Source organism: Chrysoperla carnea, chromosome 3 (assembly GCF_905475395.1).
Source record: "Chrysoperla carnea chromosome 3, inChrCarn1.1, whole genome shotgun sequence".
In the NCBI taxonomy this organism is placed as follows: domain Eukaryota; kingdom Metazoa; phylum Arthropoda; class Insecta; order Neuroptera; family Chrysopidae; genus Chrysoperla; species Chrysoperla carnea.
In genome coordinates this window covers 41,736,963-41,755,118 of record NC_058339.1, presented here as the reverse complement: position 1 = coordinate 41,755,118, position 18,156 = coordinate 41,736,963, and the positions used below count along the sequence as shown (strand labels likewise).

The 18,156-nt window shown below is 27.5% G+C and overlaps 1 protein-coding gene across 1 annotated transcript; it reads right to left on the bottom strand.

Annotated features, from left to right (window-relative positions):
- Positions 1-11,598: 11,598 nt before the first annotated feature.
- LOC123296037 (beta-1,3-galactosyltransferase 5) lies at positions 11,599-12,805 on the bottom strand. Its single transcript, XM_044877499.1, has one exon. It carries the CDS (start codon positions 12,763-12,765, stop codon positions 11,599-11,601), a length of 1,167 nt encoding a protein of 388 aa, XP_044733434.1. The 5' UTR covers positions 12,766-12,805.
- Positions 12,806-18,156: the final 5,351 nt, after the last annotated feature.

The following is an 18,156-nucleotide window of genomic DNA, read 5'->3' as shown; positions in this document are numbered from 1 at the left end:
ATTAATTATAGCAGTACAGAAGAAAGTGGAAGTGTAGAAGAGCATAGTACATAGAACTTCATGTTAACTTGACTAAAACTGATATTTAACACATTAATTATAATTAATTAAATAAACAACAATGTTAGGTCACGCTATTCCCATTTTGATATGACGACCTTTTTATATACCTAGCATGTTTCAGAAGTCCTTGGCCAACAAAGTCCGTCTACATACCTAATATGACGGTTGATTTATATTAACCGGAGCCAAGCAAAAAAAATAGTTCCATCAAAATAAAGTGGCACTGAGCAAAATAGAGTGTAGATATGAGAGCACACACAATATCTCTTTTGCAGTGCCATTTTGGTTTGATAGCACTCAAAAAAATAATACGATTTCTTAAACATGACATGATCAGTCAATTTCTTGTCAATTTACACATGTTGCAGTTTAAATCTACGAAGTGCATTTAGGTTAACCACACGGTGGCTATAGGTGATTTATACGTAGATCTATTTTAGACATAGAGAAAAGATAATGGACAGAGCTACCCCTTATTGCCCTAACCAGCTGTGTAGTAAGTAAATACAGGAAGAAATATTCTACCAACATTACTTTCAATCTCGACTAATCTCGGAGCATAATTCAAAATTAGATTTATACATTTTTTTAAGTTTTTTTTAACTACTTATATGCCATCGACTATACACGGATTATTGTTCAACATAATCGGTTATTTTCTCATTACTTTGACCATCTCTTTGGAATATTAAAATATAGCAAAGTAACATTTTAAAATTTGATCAGTTCTGGCATTCATACAAGTTAACAGGCGTTTAATAAAAAAAAGGTTAACAACCCATTTTATCATCTAAATTATTGATTAAAACATCCATATATTATGATACTTGACACGCTATATTATTACAATTCCAATATTTCTTTGTTATAATTTTAAAAAAGTGTAATACAAAATCGATAAGTATATCTAACGACTGTCGCATATGAATTTTATGATTGATTAAATTCGACTAAGGCTTTGTATCTATTGTCAACAATTTGCAAATTAAAACTGACAAAATAAATTTTTCATAAAAGAGCGAAATTTTAACAAAAATAATGAAATGACAGAATGTAATCTGAAGGTCGATAAAACTAAGGCATTGGACATATTCAGTATTATTTTAACAACAAAGTTTTAAAAGTATAGACGTCTTCGTATATACAGAGCCATTCGATATGGTCACCTAACAATTCCCATTATAGGATAATTTAACTCCTTGATATTTAAAATTTGTTTACATCATCAATCATTCTGTACCCATACATCCATTGCTCATATGCAGATACCTTACAACTGTTGCTCACAATCATTATCTTTGATTTATCAACGTTCACACCCAGTTGCCATTTTCCAATATTTTTGCATTCCTCGTGATCATGTACACATTAATGTGTTCAACATTAGCATGAATTACTTACCAGTAATCAAGTTATTAGAGGAAAATTCTAATTCTATTTTAATTATTTTCCCAGGACAATAAAGATCCGGTCGTCAAAAAACAAGCTGAAGCATGGAGCAACAGCTGATTTTAGGCGAAGGATGATTTTTAGTGAATGAGTAACCCAATTAGCTCCTAGTGATACTTCTATCTGGAGATAAAATGTACAATCGCTATACGTCTCTTCAGCGTCGAAATAGCAGTGTGTGCTATTAAAATTTGGAAACTGCGTATGAACTAGCCAATTGTAGTCATTCTCATGCGTATTCAACAGTTTTGAAATTAGCTTCTGAAATAGTAGCTAACCAATTTTACTTTTCAACCATTAATCGATATCAGTAGTCCCGTAGTGAGTTAACCGCATGTGCTAGACCACACTGGGTTTCTACAAAAACAGAAACGTGAAATAACGAGTGCTAAAAAGGTACAGGAAGAATGCTACTAACATCCAGCTTATGACTATTTCTATATTATGCATAGATTTCATTTACGTCTATACGTTAAAGCTTGCTAATCAAACCCAAAGATCCACTCATACTAATAGCACAATGGCGTTAAGACATTCTTATTTTATAGTTTATGTGAGAAGATGATGGTCCAATAGTTCTATAAATGTGATCCAAAGTTTATTACTATCTGAGATAAGTAACTTCAAGGATTTGGCTTATATTATGCTAATTTATCTATGCCCAATAGATAAGAACACACCAACTCATTTTGCATGGGTAAATAGTTTATTACCGCAAGCATTTTCAACCAATTAGCCAAATTACTGTCAAAATATAAACCAATAACAAAATTTTGTTAAGTCGAAAATATTTAATTAACTGATTCCATATTAACTAATTCCATTTTCAAAAATTCTCTAACCTCTTTAATTATTCAAATCATCTTCTTTACCTACAAAAAACATCTGTTTATAATAAACAAGCCTTTTTGCTATGGTGAACTATATGAAATCAAATCATTGAACAGTTTGTCGCTTATTATCCATCATTCTGTTATAAATTTACTATTTAATTTAGTTAGAACGTTCTTTGCAACAGGGTCCGGATAATTGATTGCGCTATAACCTTAAAATTCAAGAATTTTATTATTATTCTAACAGAAAGATGATCGGATAAAAAGTATAAAAATCATTTCACCCGAAATAGAGTTACCCGGTAGAGGAGTTTAGAATTTTACATAAAGAAAAGATAAAACAATTTATAAATTTTTGTGTATTTTATTTGAGATTAAGTAAATTGGCACATACTGAAAAATCAACAATATTGTTATTATTTTGCAAGTTATTTTTACATTTTTGTGGTTTCCAAGAGACATTTAACAATAATTATTAATTTTAAATAACACTTAAGAAATAATAATAATAATAATATTTCAAGCACACATTGTTTTCTTTGTTTAAAAATAAAATAATCTGATCCCATTTTGTTTAGTTATGTAAATTTTGTCGCAAGTTGCGTCGTTTTCTATAATTCCTGAAACGTGGTTTATCAGACATAGATCTATATTTAAGTACTTTTTAAAGTTTAAATATTGTAAAGTGTGAGATTTTTGGTACATAAATTTAAAATTTGAAATTATTTAGTAATGTTTGATTATATATCTCTTGTCCGCGAAAACGATTGAGCCAGATTGGATCATGTCTTAGATTGTGATGTAAATCAAAACGAAAAATTTTCCACAAAAACCAATCTTATACATAACGTGTTTGTTGAATAAATTAAATTATTTTACCTAACTTATTTTATCATTGAAGGAAATGGGAGAGCGACAATTTTTGAAACTGCTTAGCGGCGGCCAATTTCTACGTCCGTGCATTTGGAACATGCATTTGGGGACGTACCTGATGTTTAATACAACGAATTTTACAACGATTGTTGCAATATACGTTTAACATGAATTTCCGAAATATATTTTAGAAAATACAGCTGTTTAAGTTGCAAAATGTAATTAAAAGAAACCAACGCAATGCTACCAATATATGCTAAAGACTCTCACACATTAAAGTAAAAATTTAACGATAAGACGTAATCGAATTATAAAATCAAATCCGAAGATCCATCGTACTCAACTTCTAGTATACAATATTCATTTTTAACGTCTGATAATTTTCGTGAACTAATGAAACGTGCGTTATTTCTAACACACAAATAATTAGTTATGAAAGCAATCATATTTGAAGGAATATATTTCTAAAAACGCACAAGTGTTAAAGAAAGCATTCCGCGTGTTTTCCGGTCTACTCTGGTTGAAAACGCAGCTTTATTTAAATGGCAATTTTACCGTCATCTTGGAAAACATTTCAAATATTAGAAAATTCTTTACAGTTCTAAAATTATATTGGGTTTTTTTAAATTGTGTTAACAAATCATCAATCTCACACTTATTCAATACAATTCATTTATTCTATAATTATCCATTATTATTTTTATTTTGACATTTATAATAATTTTTATTTTGTTTCTCGTGAATTAAAAATAATCCAGAAATGACTTAGAATACCTTTTTAAATTTAAAATAATTTACTTATCATATTTTTTTTGTTATTAGTATTTTGTATATGAATTATAAGGATACGTATAAAAAGCAATCATTCATTTTATCACAAATAACAGCAAATTTTTGATTTATTCAAAATTAAATAATGAATACTTCTTTTTCTTCTTTTTGATTAAATAAGTAATTAGTTTTTTCTATCTATATAAGTAGTATTTCGATATTAATTAAACTATTTATTTTTTTTTTTGTTAAATTTTTGTTTGTTGATAAATAGGTACAATGGACAAGTATTTTTTTAAATTTTTTTTGCAAATTTTATATTTTCTTTTTTTTATTAAACATAAAAATTTATTATAATTGAAAGTTATAAACAATAATTGTGATTTAATCAGATTTACGCTGTACTTTTGAACGTAATTTATTAATATGTATATTAGTTTTAATGTAAAATTGCTTTAATTTGGTGCTCGTTTACTTCAAGATAATTTCGGAATGTTATAAATGTTAACATGCTGAACAGAGAATTTTTACATTTTTTTTTAAATATTTATTAATAAATATAAATAGCAGAGGTCAATCAGATATCGAGATGAAAATTTAAACAAAACAAATTTTCAATGAATTCATATAGATTTAATTTATAAATTATTTTTAGCTAATTTAATCAAAACATTAATTCTAGCATTCGTGAATTATGCAATAGACTTTTTCGTTTAAATTATAATTCATTGTTGTTTCGAAACAAGATCAATTGAATAATACAATATGCCATTTTATTTGTTATGATATTTAGAACATAAAATAATTTGGAAAGAGGTTGTTTTTTAACAACATGATAAAAGTATATTTGTAAATTGTTGTTATGTGGCGAATTTAACATGTATGAGGTCGGTGATTACAAGGAAGATGTTAAAAAGTTCGAATCCTAAGTAGCGTCACAATATCAGCAAATATTTGAATAAATCAGCAAAAATATCAATGAATTATACAACCGAAATTATTTTTTGCTAGAAATAGTATTCGTAATGTTTTTGATGTTGCTGATTACAAATTTTAAAGTATTATGGAAAACATGTCTTGGTCAAAATAGCTACAAATTTTTTATTTTGGTCTTTATATGATCTAGATTCAAATTAAAAAAAAAAGGTGAAAATTTTCTATTCTGTATGGCATTTATTAAACATACGCACACCTTTTAAGCGACAGATTATTAAGTTTGTGTTAAACAATTGAGTTAAATTTTATTTATGACTGTACATCTATCTATTTTCACTAAAAAATTATATCTACAGCGAATTTATTAATCGTAAACAGGGTATTAACAGATATTATGTTATGTATATTGAAAACGCTTTTTTCAAAGAATGATTTCTAGTGTGAGACAAATGAAAATTAATTTGAATGTTTTTCCACCGCTTTAAAAGTTGTTTTTACTGAAATAACTAAGCACTAATCAAATATGTTTTTTGTTCATTTATAATTGTTAAATTAAACATACTTCTATTTTCGCTTGCCAATTAATCATAAATTAATCAGTCACAGAAACGTTTTGTACATCTTGATTTTATTAAAGCACCATTATTATTTTCTATTTCTTGATAAAATAGTATCTTGCACCATTTTGTAGCCTCTATTCCTAGATCCGTCAGTATAAAATACAGCAGCCTTCGGCTAGAAGAACTTCAGATTTTTATCCTTAATTAGTACTCAAATCAAATTATTATTTAATGTCATTGTCAACATTTCATGCTGTCAAATCAGTATTTCTTGAATGTTATATGGTGTAAATATCACTTTAATGACAGCAAGGTAGTTTTATTAAAAATGAATGGCGGACTTCTAAAGGAAGTGCAGAACAACATTATTTATAAGAATAATTGTCGTAAATTCTTACAAGAGGAAGATGAACAAAAACTTATAGTTCTCTAAACATTAGATGATACTTTTCTACGTACCTAGTTTCTTATCAATTTATTATAAATAGGTTACAGTTATTCTTACTTTCTTAATCTATAACTGAGCCAATATAATGATGTACTATCGATTTATGATGCAAATTTTACATGTGTTAAGGCTAAATTGATCTAAATTAGAAGAACTATTGATTAGTTTTTAGCACCAAGTGATTAAAACATTCAAAACATATAACTTTGAGTAAATTAATATCTTTTAAAACACTGTATACAGAAGATAAATTCGTCACGCAAATATGTACAATACGACTTCTTTACATAATAAAATTCAAATATTTTTTGCTCTACCTAAATATATTACAAAAAATATAGTGGTTTAAAGTTTTTGAAAATTTTAGGTACTATTAAATATATATATATATATAATGGACCCCTATTTTTAATAAGCATGATCAACGAAACAATTTTTATAGGTATAAAATAAATTTTAATTGCATTTGGCTGTGATGTAAAATGGTAAGTATCAACGATAATTTTAAGTCAAAGATTAGTATTTGATTTTTACACAAGTGAAGTCATGAAATAAATTCTGTGAAAATCAAATACCTAAACTAAGAAATGCCGAAATAGCTCATGATGATGTACTTCAGAAAGATATATAAATGAAATTTTCAAAAAAAATAAATAAATTACCATACAATTCAATTTTAACAAATATTGAATTCTAAATAAAATTTACTTTATACCCACAAAGTTTATATAAAACCTATTATATATCTCATTCTTCAAAGTGAGAGACTTAATTTGAAATAAATTAATAATTTAATACACCAATATGGTTACTAATATTATATTGAGATTTTTTTTTGGCATATTGGTTCGTCATTAAAATGCAATTGATTGTAAAAAAAAATTATTTGTTAAGAGATCGTATCGAATATTCTCCGATAGTACAATTAATTGCAAGTAAGATACTGAAAATATTTTTTGTAATGCTTATTTTCATTCCTACAAAGAAATTCTTTACAATCCTATAAAAATAAGTATAATTTGTCTAAGATAATTGTGAAAAAAATTTTTACGAAGATGAAAGTGTATTGTAGAATTATGGCAGTAAAATTTCGAATCATTAAAAAAACGGTATGTAGCTCAAATAGAACACTCGTATGTGAGAGGTATCTGAATTCAAACGCCGCAGCACCTGAAACACCTTTTTTTTTACCGGTTTTGTAAATTAATATTTGTATATATATAAAATCTCTGTTGGAATTAATGCAAAATATCTAATACACTTCTTTCAAAAATTTTGTTTAGTAAACTTTCGGGTAATAGAAATCAAGACAACCTATTTCATCCGGTTTGGGGCGACTATTAACTTTTGTGTTATGTGAAAATAGTACCTGTGAACGATCAATATCTTAACTTATAACTTATTGTAGACATTTTCGATACTTTTCAGTTTTTATTGTTTTGTGTCATATTGAAAGACTCAATGAACCAAAATAGCCGTTTATTAATAAAATTTCAGCTTGATTATTCGAATGAAACGATTAATATTTTGATATATACGGATCATAATTACGAAACAATCAGCAAAAATTATTAAAAAAATCAACAAACGTACTCTCTCTTTGACGAATTGTTGCTGCAATATTTTGAAAATGAATCTTATCCATATGTAAAGTTGAATACTTAAATTAGATAAAAAAATAATTGCCTATACAAAAATTCATAATTTTCACCGTTATTTTAGGTGAAAAAATGCTATTCCTATCCTCATTGTTTTTGATTATTATCTTTTGAACAGAAATGCAAGAAACTATGAATTACAATGAATTATTTCGGTTACAAACTTTTAAAAAAAAGTATATAAGTAACACTTATTTGAGTTTATCATGTTCAAAAAATTAACTTAAATTAACAGACTGTGAATAAGTTTTGAGCAAAATTTCGCATTTTTCAGTGATGTAAAAAAACAACGCAGTTGTTAGTTGAGGTTTTAGTTTGAAATTTTTTTTTTTTTTTTAACAAAAATTCCATGATTAGTGGTGTATTCAGTGAGTTATTATATTTCTACATTTTATTCCAAATTAACCTAAGGAAAAATTTGATTGAGTCTGAACTATTGGGTACAATTACCAATTTCTTTGGTCTTAGTAACCAATAAGACTAGTGGATTATTTAAATCTTAAAAATATCAATCTACAGTCTTATACTGAAAACTAATAATAATAGTATTTACATTCTAAAGAAAATAAATCTAAATACACCACTGTAGAGTAGAACACATTTTACAATAATTAAAAATAATTTATTATTTTATTTATATTATAAATCAAATTATTTATAATTCAAAATCGTCAGTTAAATTATTAAAAAATAAATAAATAATTAATAACATTCGTCCTAATTTTAAAACTATAAATAATAGTCATGTTTATTATTATACAGTATACAGAATCACATTGTGATCAATTTAATATTTCAATTTGATTGAATAACAGAAAATTTTATAACAATAGGCCTTAAAGTTTTATAGATCATTAGTGGCATATAAAAAACAACGTTCCCATCAATACATTTTTCTAGAGAAAAAAAATTTGTTTGCGTTTCCTTACTGGAACTATTTTAAAACGGAAGTTGTACGCAACAATGGTAATTTTCTGTAAAAAATGGCAATTATTTCCCTGTAAAGAAAATTTTATCAAGCGGAATTTGTTTTTCTAAAAATTTTTTTTAAAGAATTAGTGTTTAACTTGGTCTGGACTTTTTCCAACACAGTCTTATGTCACATTTTTCTCACACAGTCTTATGTCAGCATAATCTACTGATTTACAACCTTAGACGTAGTAATACTAGACTGCGCGATTCATATACCTTCTGTGTTGCAAAGCTGTGCCAACTCTAGAAAGGGAAAGCCTCGGATCTAAGGTAGAGTCCTCTATAGTCTATTTACTGTCAATAGTTAGAGATAACTATACCGTAACTGTCTTTATATCTCTTTCTAATATTTTAACATGAATTTCATCGAATGCTCACTCTATAGATTGCACGATTCATATACTTTCTGTGTTGAAAAGTTCTGCCAACTTTAGAAAGAGAAGGACTCTGATCTAAGGTAGAGCTATCTATAATCTATCTACTGTCTATAGTAGAGATAACTATACAGTAATTTTCTTTGTATCTCTTTCTAATCTTGGAATATTAATTTCATCGAATGTGCACTCTATATATATAATCTCTTTGTGTACAACTCTATGGTTAAATCTTATGAGCTCACAGATGGGTATAGGAGAAACCTGCATTACCATCATTATAACTTGTCATAAAAATGTTTACAATTCACTTCTTGTAAAATTATTATCAATATAAAACTATGTATATTTTAAGTTCGAATAATTCCTGAATCTCGTATTTAACAAATAGCAACTCCGATATAAATTGAAAACAAAAAAAAATTGAGATAAGGTTTAACATGAGGCTGATAAAAATGATACATCTGATATCAGCCCCATAGCATCCTACTCGCTGCGATATTCTGTATTTTATCGCCTTGTTTTTATTTACCAAGTACAATTAAGTACGAAAATCATTTCAGTGATTTTATATACTGTATTAAAAGATATATATAATGATCTATTAGAACATAGGTACAATATAATATATTCTTTCATATTATATATGTATTATACAATTATACATTTCCATAATATCGTTTGGCAATCACTAGCCTTACAACAATCCTTTCAAACTATCATCAACGTCATCAAATTCACCCATAGGGCCTAGAAAAGGCACTTCACAACAACATTTTCATATCTTTTTCTGTTTCAAAAATCATAGATATTTAATATTAAAAATATTCAAGATGTATTAATTAGTTTTTTATACAAATTAAATTTATTTGGTCTAATACTTGTAAAATTTGATTCACAATATTAATAATTCACTGATCTTTTAAAAAATTTCGTAAATGAGATTAGAGATTATAAATTAGAAATCGAAAAAAATACAAATGAAATAGAAGGAAAGCAAAACTGGAACGACAACATTTGTGTTCATTTTCAGACAGTCTATTATTAATTAAAAAATTTGTTCAGTGTAATCAGGGCTATCTGTCGGAAAATAAGAAATTTTATTTTTACCATCGAAAAAAGAGTTCAAGTAGGTGATATATTATTTAATAAATTATTGAGTAAAAAATCATTGCAGGCAGACCTCTCCTTAAAAAGCTAGATTTACTTTGATTTGATTAGATCTGCCGTTATAGAATTTTTTTCTTAATCAGTTGTTTTCATTATTTAGGTGGTACATTTATTCTATTGAAGAATTATGCTTAACAACTACCACTGGAACCTCGGCGGATATTTTGATTTAAAAATAATTTTAAACAATTTTTGTAATTTTATAGCATTAATTTAAGTAAAAATACAGAGTCTACCGTTCTATAAAGGTAAACTCTGCGGCTCTTTGTTCGAAATAGTCCGGCAACACTGAGCGTAGCAAAATTTTTATAATTATAATATCTCTGAAAACATAAAAACAAAAGATAGAGACATCAGCCTGCTTAGCTGAAATCATTTTTAATATATTTTAGAAAAGAGTTTCTTAAAGAAAAATTCTCTTTGGTTTGATAGTGCCATGGCAGTATTTTTCATTCATATTTTGTAATCTCGACAAAATAAAAATAATTACTAAATAATACAGTGAATTACCATATTGTTACATTTATAAGGCGATATAAATTCTTTATAGAAAGATCGGAAAGTCCAGCTTTGAAAAAATTGCATTAATATTAATTTCTATGATTCAATAACAATAATTTTTGCTACTTTTTAAATACAAAGTGCTTTATATGTCCGTTGTCGGATTTGATATAAGCATTATTTCTGCCTCTCTTTCATTTTTTGATGAAAGAGAACAATGAAATTTAAAGCGTATTATACAATTCCGACAACGCAAATATAACCAATAATTACGTACAATTTTTTTATAAACTCAACTGTATAAAAACGATTAATATAAATTTTGATTTTCTTTTTGAATATTCAAACTTTGAATCATAAATTGTATTTTTCGTTAAAAACGTTTTTCATTTCGGCTTTGAATCTAAAATTTACACTGGTTTAACAAAGGATATTGTAGTTTTCTTTCTTCCGGATGTATTAATGGACAACAGGTTTTAGAACGTAAAAGGATTTATTTTCTTCAAAAAATTTTCTCTTGATTCAAATCGCCTTGGATACAGTCCGGTCAAATGAATTAATTTTACATAAAAAAAAGTGGTAAATAATGCTCTAAATGCGCTAAATTTTATTATAAAATTAAGTGCATATTTTTCGGTCGCTATATTACATTTGCTTGATGTTTGTATTAAATTTGGATTCAGCAAGTTCAAAAATCATTTTGAAGGTTAACTCCGCTTTATATTTTTGTAGAAATAATAATTCATTTGAAGTCCAAAACCCATTTGGAGAAAAAAGTTTTCTGAAGAACCAACTTACGTCCAAATTCTACTAACAATACGTAAGTTTTGTTTTAACTTCGTTAAATTATTATCAATTTCAGATTAGTGAAAAGTTTTGCATTTGAATAAATCAAAAGAAAATCAAAATTTTGGTGTCACATTTTTTTCTTTTGGTTATCGAGTTTATTAAAATTTAATAATAAATTTACTAAATTTATAAAATTTTATGTCACGTAACAATAAAATCTGTCGTTGATGTAGTCAAAGTATTATTATTACTGTTCACAACATTTTGAACAATTGACCATAATTTTTCAATTTCATTTTGTGATAAATTCGGTTTTGCAAACAGAAAATGTAATATTGGATTATTATGTAAATCCATATCTTTGTTTGATTGTTTCACTAATAAATCGTACGTATCCGTATTCGATAATGTTAATGTTGAGCTGGTGTGTGTTAAATTTGCACGTTGTACTAATGTGCCAGTAATATGTACATCATCAATCCAAAAATATTCAGCACGTTGAGCTTCCTCATATAACTTAAATATAACATCGGGTGAATGTAACACTGCCCATCCAGGACAATATTTCGGATAACTGTGTCCACGATATTCACGAAACGATACACGCCATTTACTACGATACGATCGTTTTGGTGTTGCATTATCGTATGGTGTACAATATATTAATTTTTTCGCTCCATACGATGATATTGTATACGATAGAAAATTAATCATAAATGGCATATTCACGAACACATCATCGTCGGTTTTTAAAACATATCTGGCGTCTGGACAATGATATATAGAATATTTTAACGCACTCACGTATTTGTAGGTCATATTACGATATGAATCCATAAAACTACCTTGAATTATATCATTGTATTTTTGATTTTCATTTTCAATTTGCTTTTGTGTTTTTGAATTTTCAACACGTCCCAATATAAATAGTAAACGCAGTAATTTATGTGGTTGTCCCCATGTATGACGTATTGTTTGACGTTTTTCAAAATTTAATGGCGCCGAATGTACTAATATTAATAATAGCGGTGGTTTATCTGTATCGTTACATGGTAAATTGATGATATCGAATACAAACTCATCTAAATTGATTAACGTTGTGTAATCCCACATTGGTAATTGTTGTACATCGAACTGTTTTTGTTGTGCTTGTTCTTTAGTTAATGCTTCGTATGCTGGCGGTTCTTGTGATGATGTTATTGAAGCTATTTGAGATGATGGAATTGATGATAGTAAAGCTGTGTTTGTAGTTGTTGGAGACACTTCATTTGGAAATGTACTCAAATGCCAAATGGACATGAAAAAACATAAACCAATTAAGGCGACCACTGTTGGCGAACACGGACGTCGCCTGTCGTTTAGCAGCATTTAGATTGAATTTTCCAATTGTTTCACATTCTCTGTAACCAAAAAAATTAAATATTAATTATCGATTGCCAACAAAAGAATAAAGACACCAAAAAAATTTTAAATGCAAAATTTTAAGATATGGACTAAAAGACTAAGATATGAACTAAAGAAAAGCTTCTGCATAAAAATATAAATTAATGTTAAGTTAGGATATCTGATCTAGGAAATTGGGGCAAAAAATCGAAATTTATTTCGAAATATCCTAGAGTTCTCATTTATTATCGTTGATAATATTTATATAAAAGTAAGTACTTATGAATCTTGAGTGGCAAATCCTTAAATGATAATATACAGTGAAAGGCTTCCAAACATTTAGTAGGAGAAGAGTAGTATATTACGCACCGGTGTTGCGTAAATAAATTGAAAAAATAAAGGCTTCCAATATATAATTATATTATTGCTTCTTATATTTCTACACTCCGTGTCTAGTTAGAAAAGGACAATTACCGGCACTGGCTATAAGTGAATTGAGAAATTATCATTTTATTTAACTTTATCTACCATTTGAGGAAGCACTGCTGTTATAACTTGAACCAGTGTATACGCCCTTGATAAATGATATTTAATATCATTATTTCTTTCAATGTTAATCAAATTATTTTAATTAAATAGTGGAACATTGATTTAATTATAAAATAAAATTGGATAGAAATAAATATATTAAATAAATAACTGGATTGATGGTACTTTATATTTAATAATTAATTAATTAATTAAATGAATTCTTGTTGATATATAAAACTAAATAATATTATAAACATTTTCAATTATTATTTGTGTAAAATGATACGTTTGCCAGCCCCCTTGTCATCAAATGACGTATTCTAATTTTAAAGTGATGATAAATAACATGAAAATTCAGAAGAGTCATTACTTCTATTAGAATAAGAAATATGGTAAATAAATTGATTATTTTCATAGTTGTTTTTTAACTTCTGTATTTTTATTATCTTTTTGTTTGTTGGTGAACGGACGCCTGTTTTTTTAAATTTCAACCCTCTTCACGTTTCCATATTCATTATTTCATTACTAGCCGTTATTCGACTGCTCCGCAGGGAAATTTAAATTTTAAAAATAAATTCTACCGCGTTAAGCCCTTGTGTACCTTACATCCGCGTTCACCTCCCTTGCGTCATCATAACATTTTGCTCAATATAGACAAATCCACCACTGCCATCCTTCAGTCTTTTCGAAAATAGGACGACTATCGGTTCAGTTTCGGTCTTCAACATCGTAGCTCTTAATATAATATAGTCATTAGTATAGAATATATTAGTATAATGGCTTAATAATATTATATACGTATTGTAAGAAAATTTAGTTTTGTCGACCATAAACTATTAAACAAATTCAATTTTATTAAAATCACACCAGTAGTTTTTTGCATGGTTGAGTGTCTCATATTTTCAAAAATTTTCCCAAATAAAAATATTTTAAATAAAGGATCTTGTACTGAAAACTATGACAAACCGGTATCCCATTCCATTCGAAAGTGTGATCAATATATGTGCGTGTTACAAAAAATTTGTTGAAACTATAATTTTATAATAACTATTAACATTTAAAATTTTATCTTTTTGTAAATTAAATTTAAAAATTTATTAGAGGTGACAGAGATGCTATCAAATATTTATTAAGTTCAATTTTAATTCATTATGCCTGTCGCTATAATAGGGTAAGATGTAGTATCTAGGAACAAATGTGGCTACCTCAGCCTTTTAGATTTTGTTAGCCATGTTACGGTAGGTGGCTAACCTCATACCTGCCGTAAGATGGCTAACCTCAGCCTGTTAGATTTTTAATGAAATTTTTTTATCATGAAAAATATTCGTCCTATAAAAGTTTCATAATTTTTATTGTTCGATTATATCGTCCATGCATCCATATTTGATTATTTTCCATAACACTTAATCAAATTGAGAAATTGGAGGTAACAAAACGGAAATAGATTTTAATTATATATATTTTGATACATTGCTAAATAATAAATGCTTAATTGATATCGTGGGAGTGGAGTATGTACGTAGTTAATACTCATTCAATGTGTAAAATATTAAAATACATACTAAATTTATTCGATATCAATAATTTGTACCTTATTTAGTAGAATGGCATATATTATTTTGAAATTTAATACCAAATAAAATAGTTAGAGAGCTGGATCTGGCCATATGATTTACTGATGGTCATGGTTACTGTCTGCTGAGCCTTTAATATGATAGTAGGTAATGCCCCAAGTCACCCTGTAAGTATACTCGAATTTCTACGTCGAATATTCCCCCCAAAGTTTAAAAAGCTGTCACTATGTGGTGGTGCTAAAAATTGTCTGCCTGTTTGATAATTAATTAGATGTGATACGTAACAGTCATTCTGCAAAGTTCGAAACCAGCAAATGGTCCCAATACGGAGCTATGCCGACAAAACCAAAAATGTTCATTTTGTTTGTCAAATGTTTTTTTGACATAACTTCGGATTGGGACCACTTGCTGGGATCAAACTTTGCAAGATGACTGTTCAGAATCACTTCGAATGAAGTATCAAACAAGCAGACCGTTTCCAGAACCATAACTTAGTGACAGTATCGGTTTTTTCGGCACAGCTCCGGATTGGGACCACTTGTTGTGTTCAAACTTTACAGGATGACTGTTCAGAATCACATCTAATGAATTATCAAACAAGCAGACAGTTTCCAGAAACATCAATAAGTGTCAGTTTGTCAAATCCCCACCTGGAAGGAAATATTTCACGTAGAAATTCGCAGAACCTTACAGGGCGACTTCGGGCATTACCTACTACCATATTTAAGGTTCAGCAGACAGTAACCATGACCATCAGTAAATCATATGGATAGCTCTCTAACTAAAACTGAATAATAATTCGCGTGTTAGAGCTTCAATTAAATATATACATAAAGGTGTATAAATGTTCAGGCCAAAGACCGAAATCGCTCATTGAGCGTTTTAGGTTCATTTAAAACATCTTTCCATCTGACCTCAAAAATATAAACCTGAAAAATGGAAAAGCGATTTGGAAAGATCAATATGCGATTGAGGATAATCGATTTGTGCACTTCATTTTTAAAATTCATTTATAAAACATAAAGCGTTTAAAACGATCACAGCCTTTATTTTATGTGAATATTTGATTAAAATTAAATTGAAGATGATCGGCTCAACCTGGTATTCATTTATGAACAGGTTTTATCCCGATTTTCACCAGCTTTAAGAGGTTTATTTGATGGTTTAAATGAATTGTTCCCAAAATTTTTTATCTCCTAGACCACTTGTCAATTTTTCCTGTCTTAGGTAGACTCCATGCGCGGGACCTTTCTTTTTTATTGTTCCATTCAATCTTTTAACTGCGGTGAACATTAAATCTGAAGTTTATTACTTTGAAATAAAACATAATTATTTTGAAATAAAAATGTACAAAAAATGGCTAAATACTTTCTTTCTTGGCAATAATTTCTAAAACTTAATATATTATTTACGAGATAAATCTTATTTAATAAAAAAATGCACATCTTTAAGAATACAAATGCATTCAGTAAAAGTTGAAAATCAAAACACGGAAAATGGCTGTTATCCACTCCCCTCCTTTGTGTTGTAAAAATTGTTACATTAATGTATGGCTTAAAATATTGTAAACAAACATTTTTGTTAAATATTATGTATCTATGGGCATTGCAAACTATAGTTCTTTTTATTATTGCTAGATAGACTCTTCTTAGTATTAAAATCTAATAGGACTTCAAAATAATTCTCCTACTCTTACCGTAATTCAAATTACGTAAATTTGAAAATTCATTCAACAACATAAGATAAATTGATTGTTAGTATTATGAAGTTTCACTATAGTATACTATATCTGCATATAATGCTATTATAGTTACGCCTTGTATAATGTATTTAAAATAAACGTGTAATTAAATTATACGTAAAAGTTATTAGGGAAAATTATACTAAACTTACGTTTTGATATCAAAAATAGAAAATTTATACGTTTCCGTAGTTAGTACATATGCGATGTATATAAATTAATTTAGGTATATATTGCAAAGTTACTAGATGGGATAGATAGGATATAGTGAAACTAATTTTATTAAAAATTTTAATGAATCGTAATTTAGTTTATATTAGTTGTAACATACAGGTTCTGTAATATTCGTTGTATGCGTAGTCATGGTAGGGACAATAAAATCGATGCCAGTGAAAAATTTTGGCGTTAAAGGAGGCTGTTATGACTAGTTTGCAATTCTTTACATGTTAATATTATAGAAAATGTCAAAATAAAATTATTGAAAAACACTAATTAATTAAACTTAATGCATTAAAAATTGTGAAAATAAAAAATTAAATTGCACAAATATTATTTTTCAAATGTAAATTATCATAATTATTTATTTAAATTTGTGAGACAATAATATTAAATTTTCAATGTAAGTCATAAATGCAATCCATACAATTCTATAATTAAAGTAAAAACTCACGCACGGTGCGAATAGAGCATACTTAGACTAGGAGCTAAAAATGCTTGAGTATGCAAATCTCCACGAATTTCACTTAATTTTGGTTGAGAGATTATTATAACAAGTAAAATTGACAAAATTTTAAAAAATCCCGAGAAATTTTTCGGGTACGGAACCCTAAACTCGCATTTGAAACGTATCTAAGAGCACTGTCCATTAAATTACTTTTTTCTTTACAACCTTCTCCAAATTGAACCATTTTTAGGACCATCGCTTTTTTTTCAATTGTTCCTGGTACGTAACCTTAACACTGCACTTAAAACATAGCTAAGAACACTCCCCATTAAATTACCTTTCAAAATAAAAATTAAAAAAAATCCAAATTGGTTCATCCGTTTAGTCGTTACGATGCCACAGGAAGGCAGACAGACAGACAGACATAGCGATCAAACTTATAACACCTTTTTTTTTTGTCTTAAGACACGAAAAAAAACAGTGTAAGTCTAAGCGTCAGCCCTTCCCACCTGCCTACACTGTTAAGCCCAATATCCTGCCCTATAATAATTTAATAATCAAATGGAAACGTCCTTAATAATAATTATCATGAAATATTAAAATATTAAAATGTCTATAAAAAGGAAATAAAATTTTTTAAATAATTAACAGAAAATTTATTGATTATGATTATGATGTCTTGACATAAATATTTATAATTTTTATCATTAATATTTAATATAGATTAATGTAAAAACGAAGTAAAAATAAATAATAATTGCATTATTAAACGAAATTATTCGTATAAATTATTCTCTATTATATTTATTATTCAATATTTCGTGTTTTTTATATTTTTTGTTTAACTGATGAAAGTTAGGTCACAT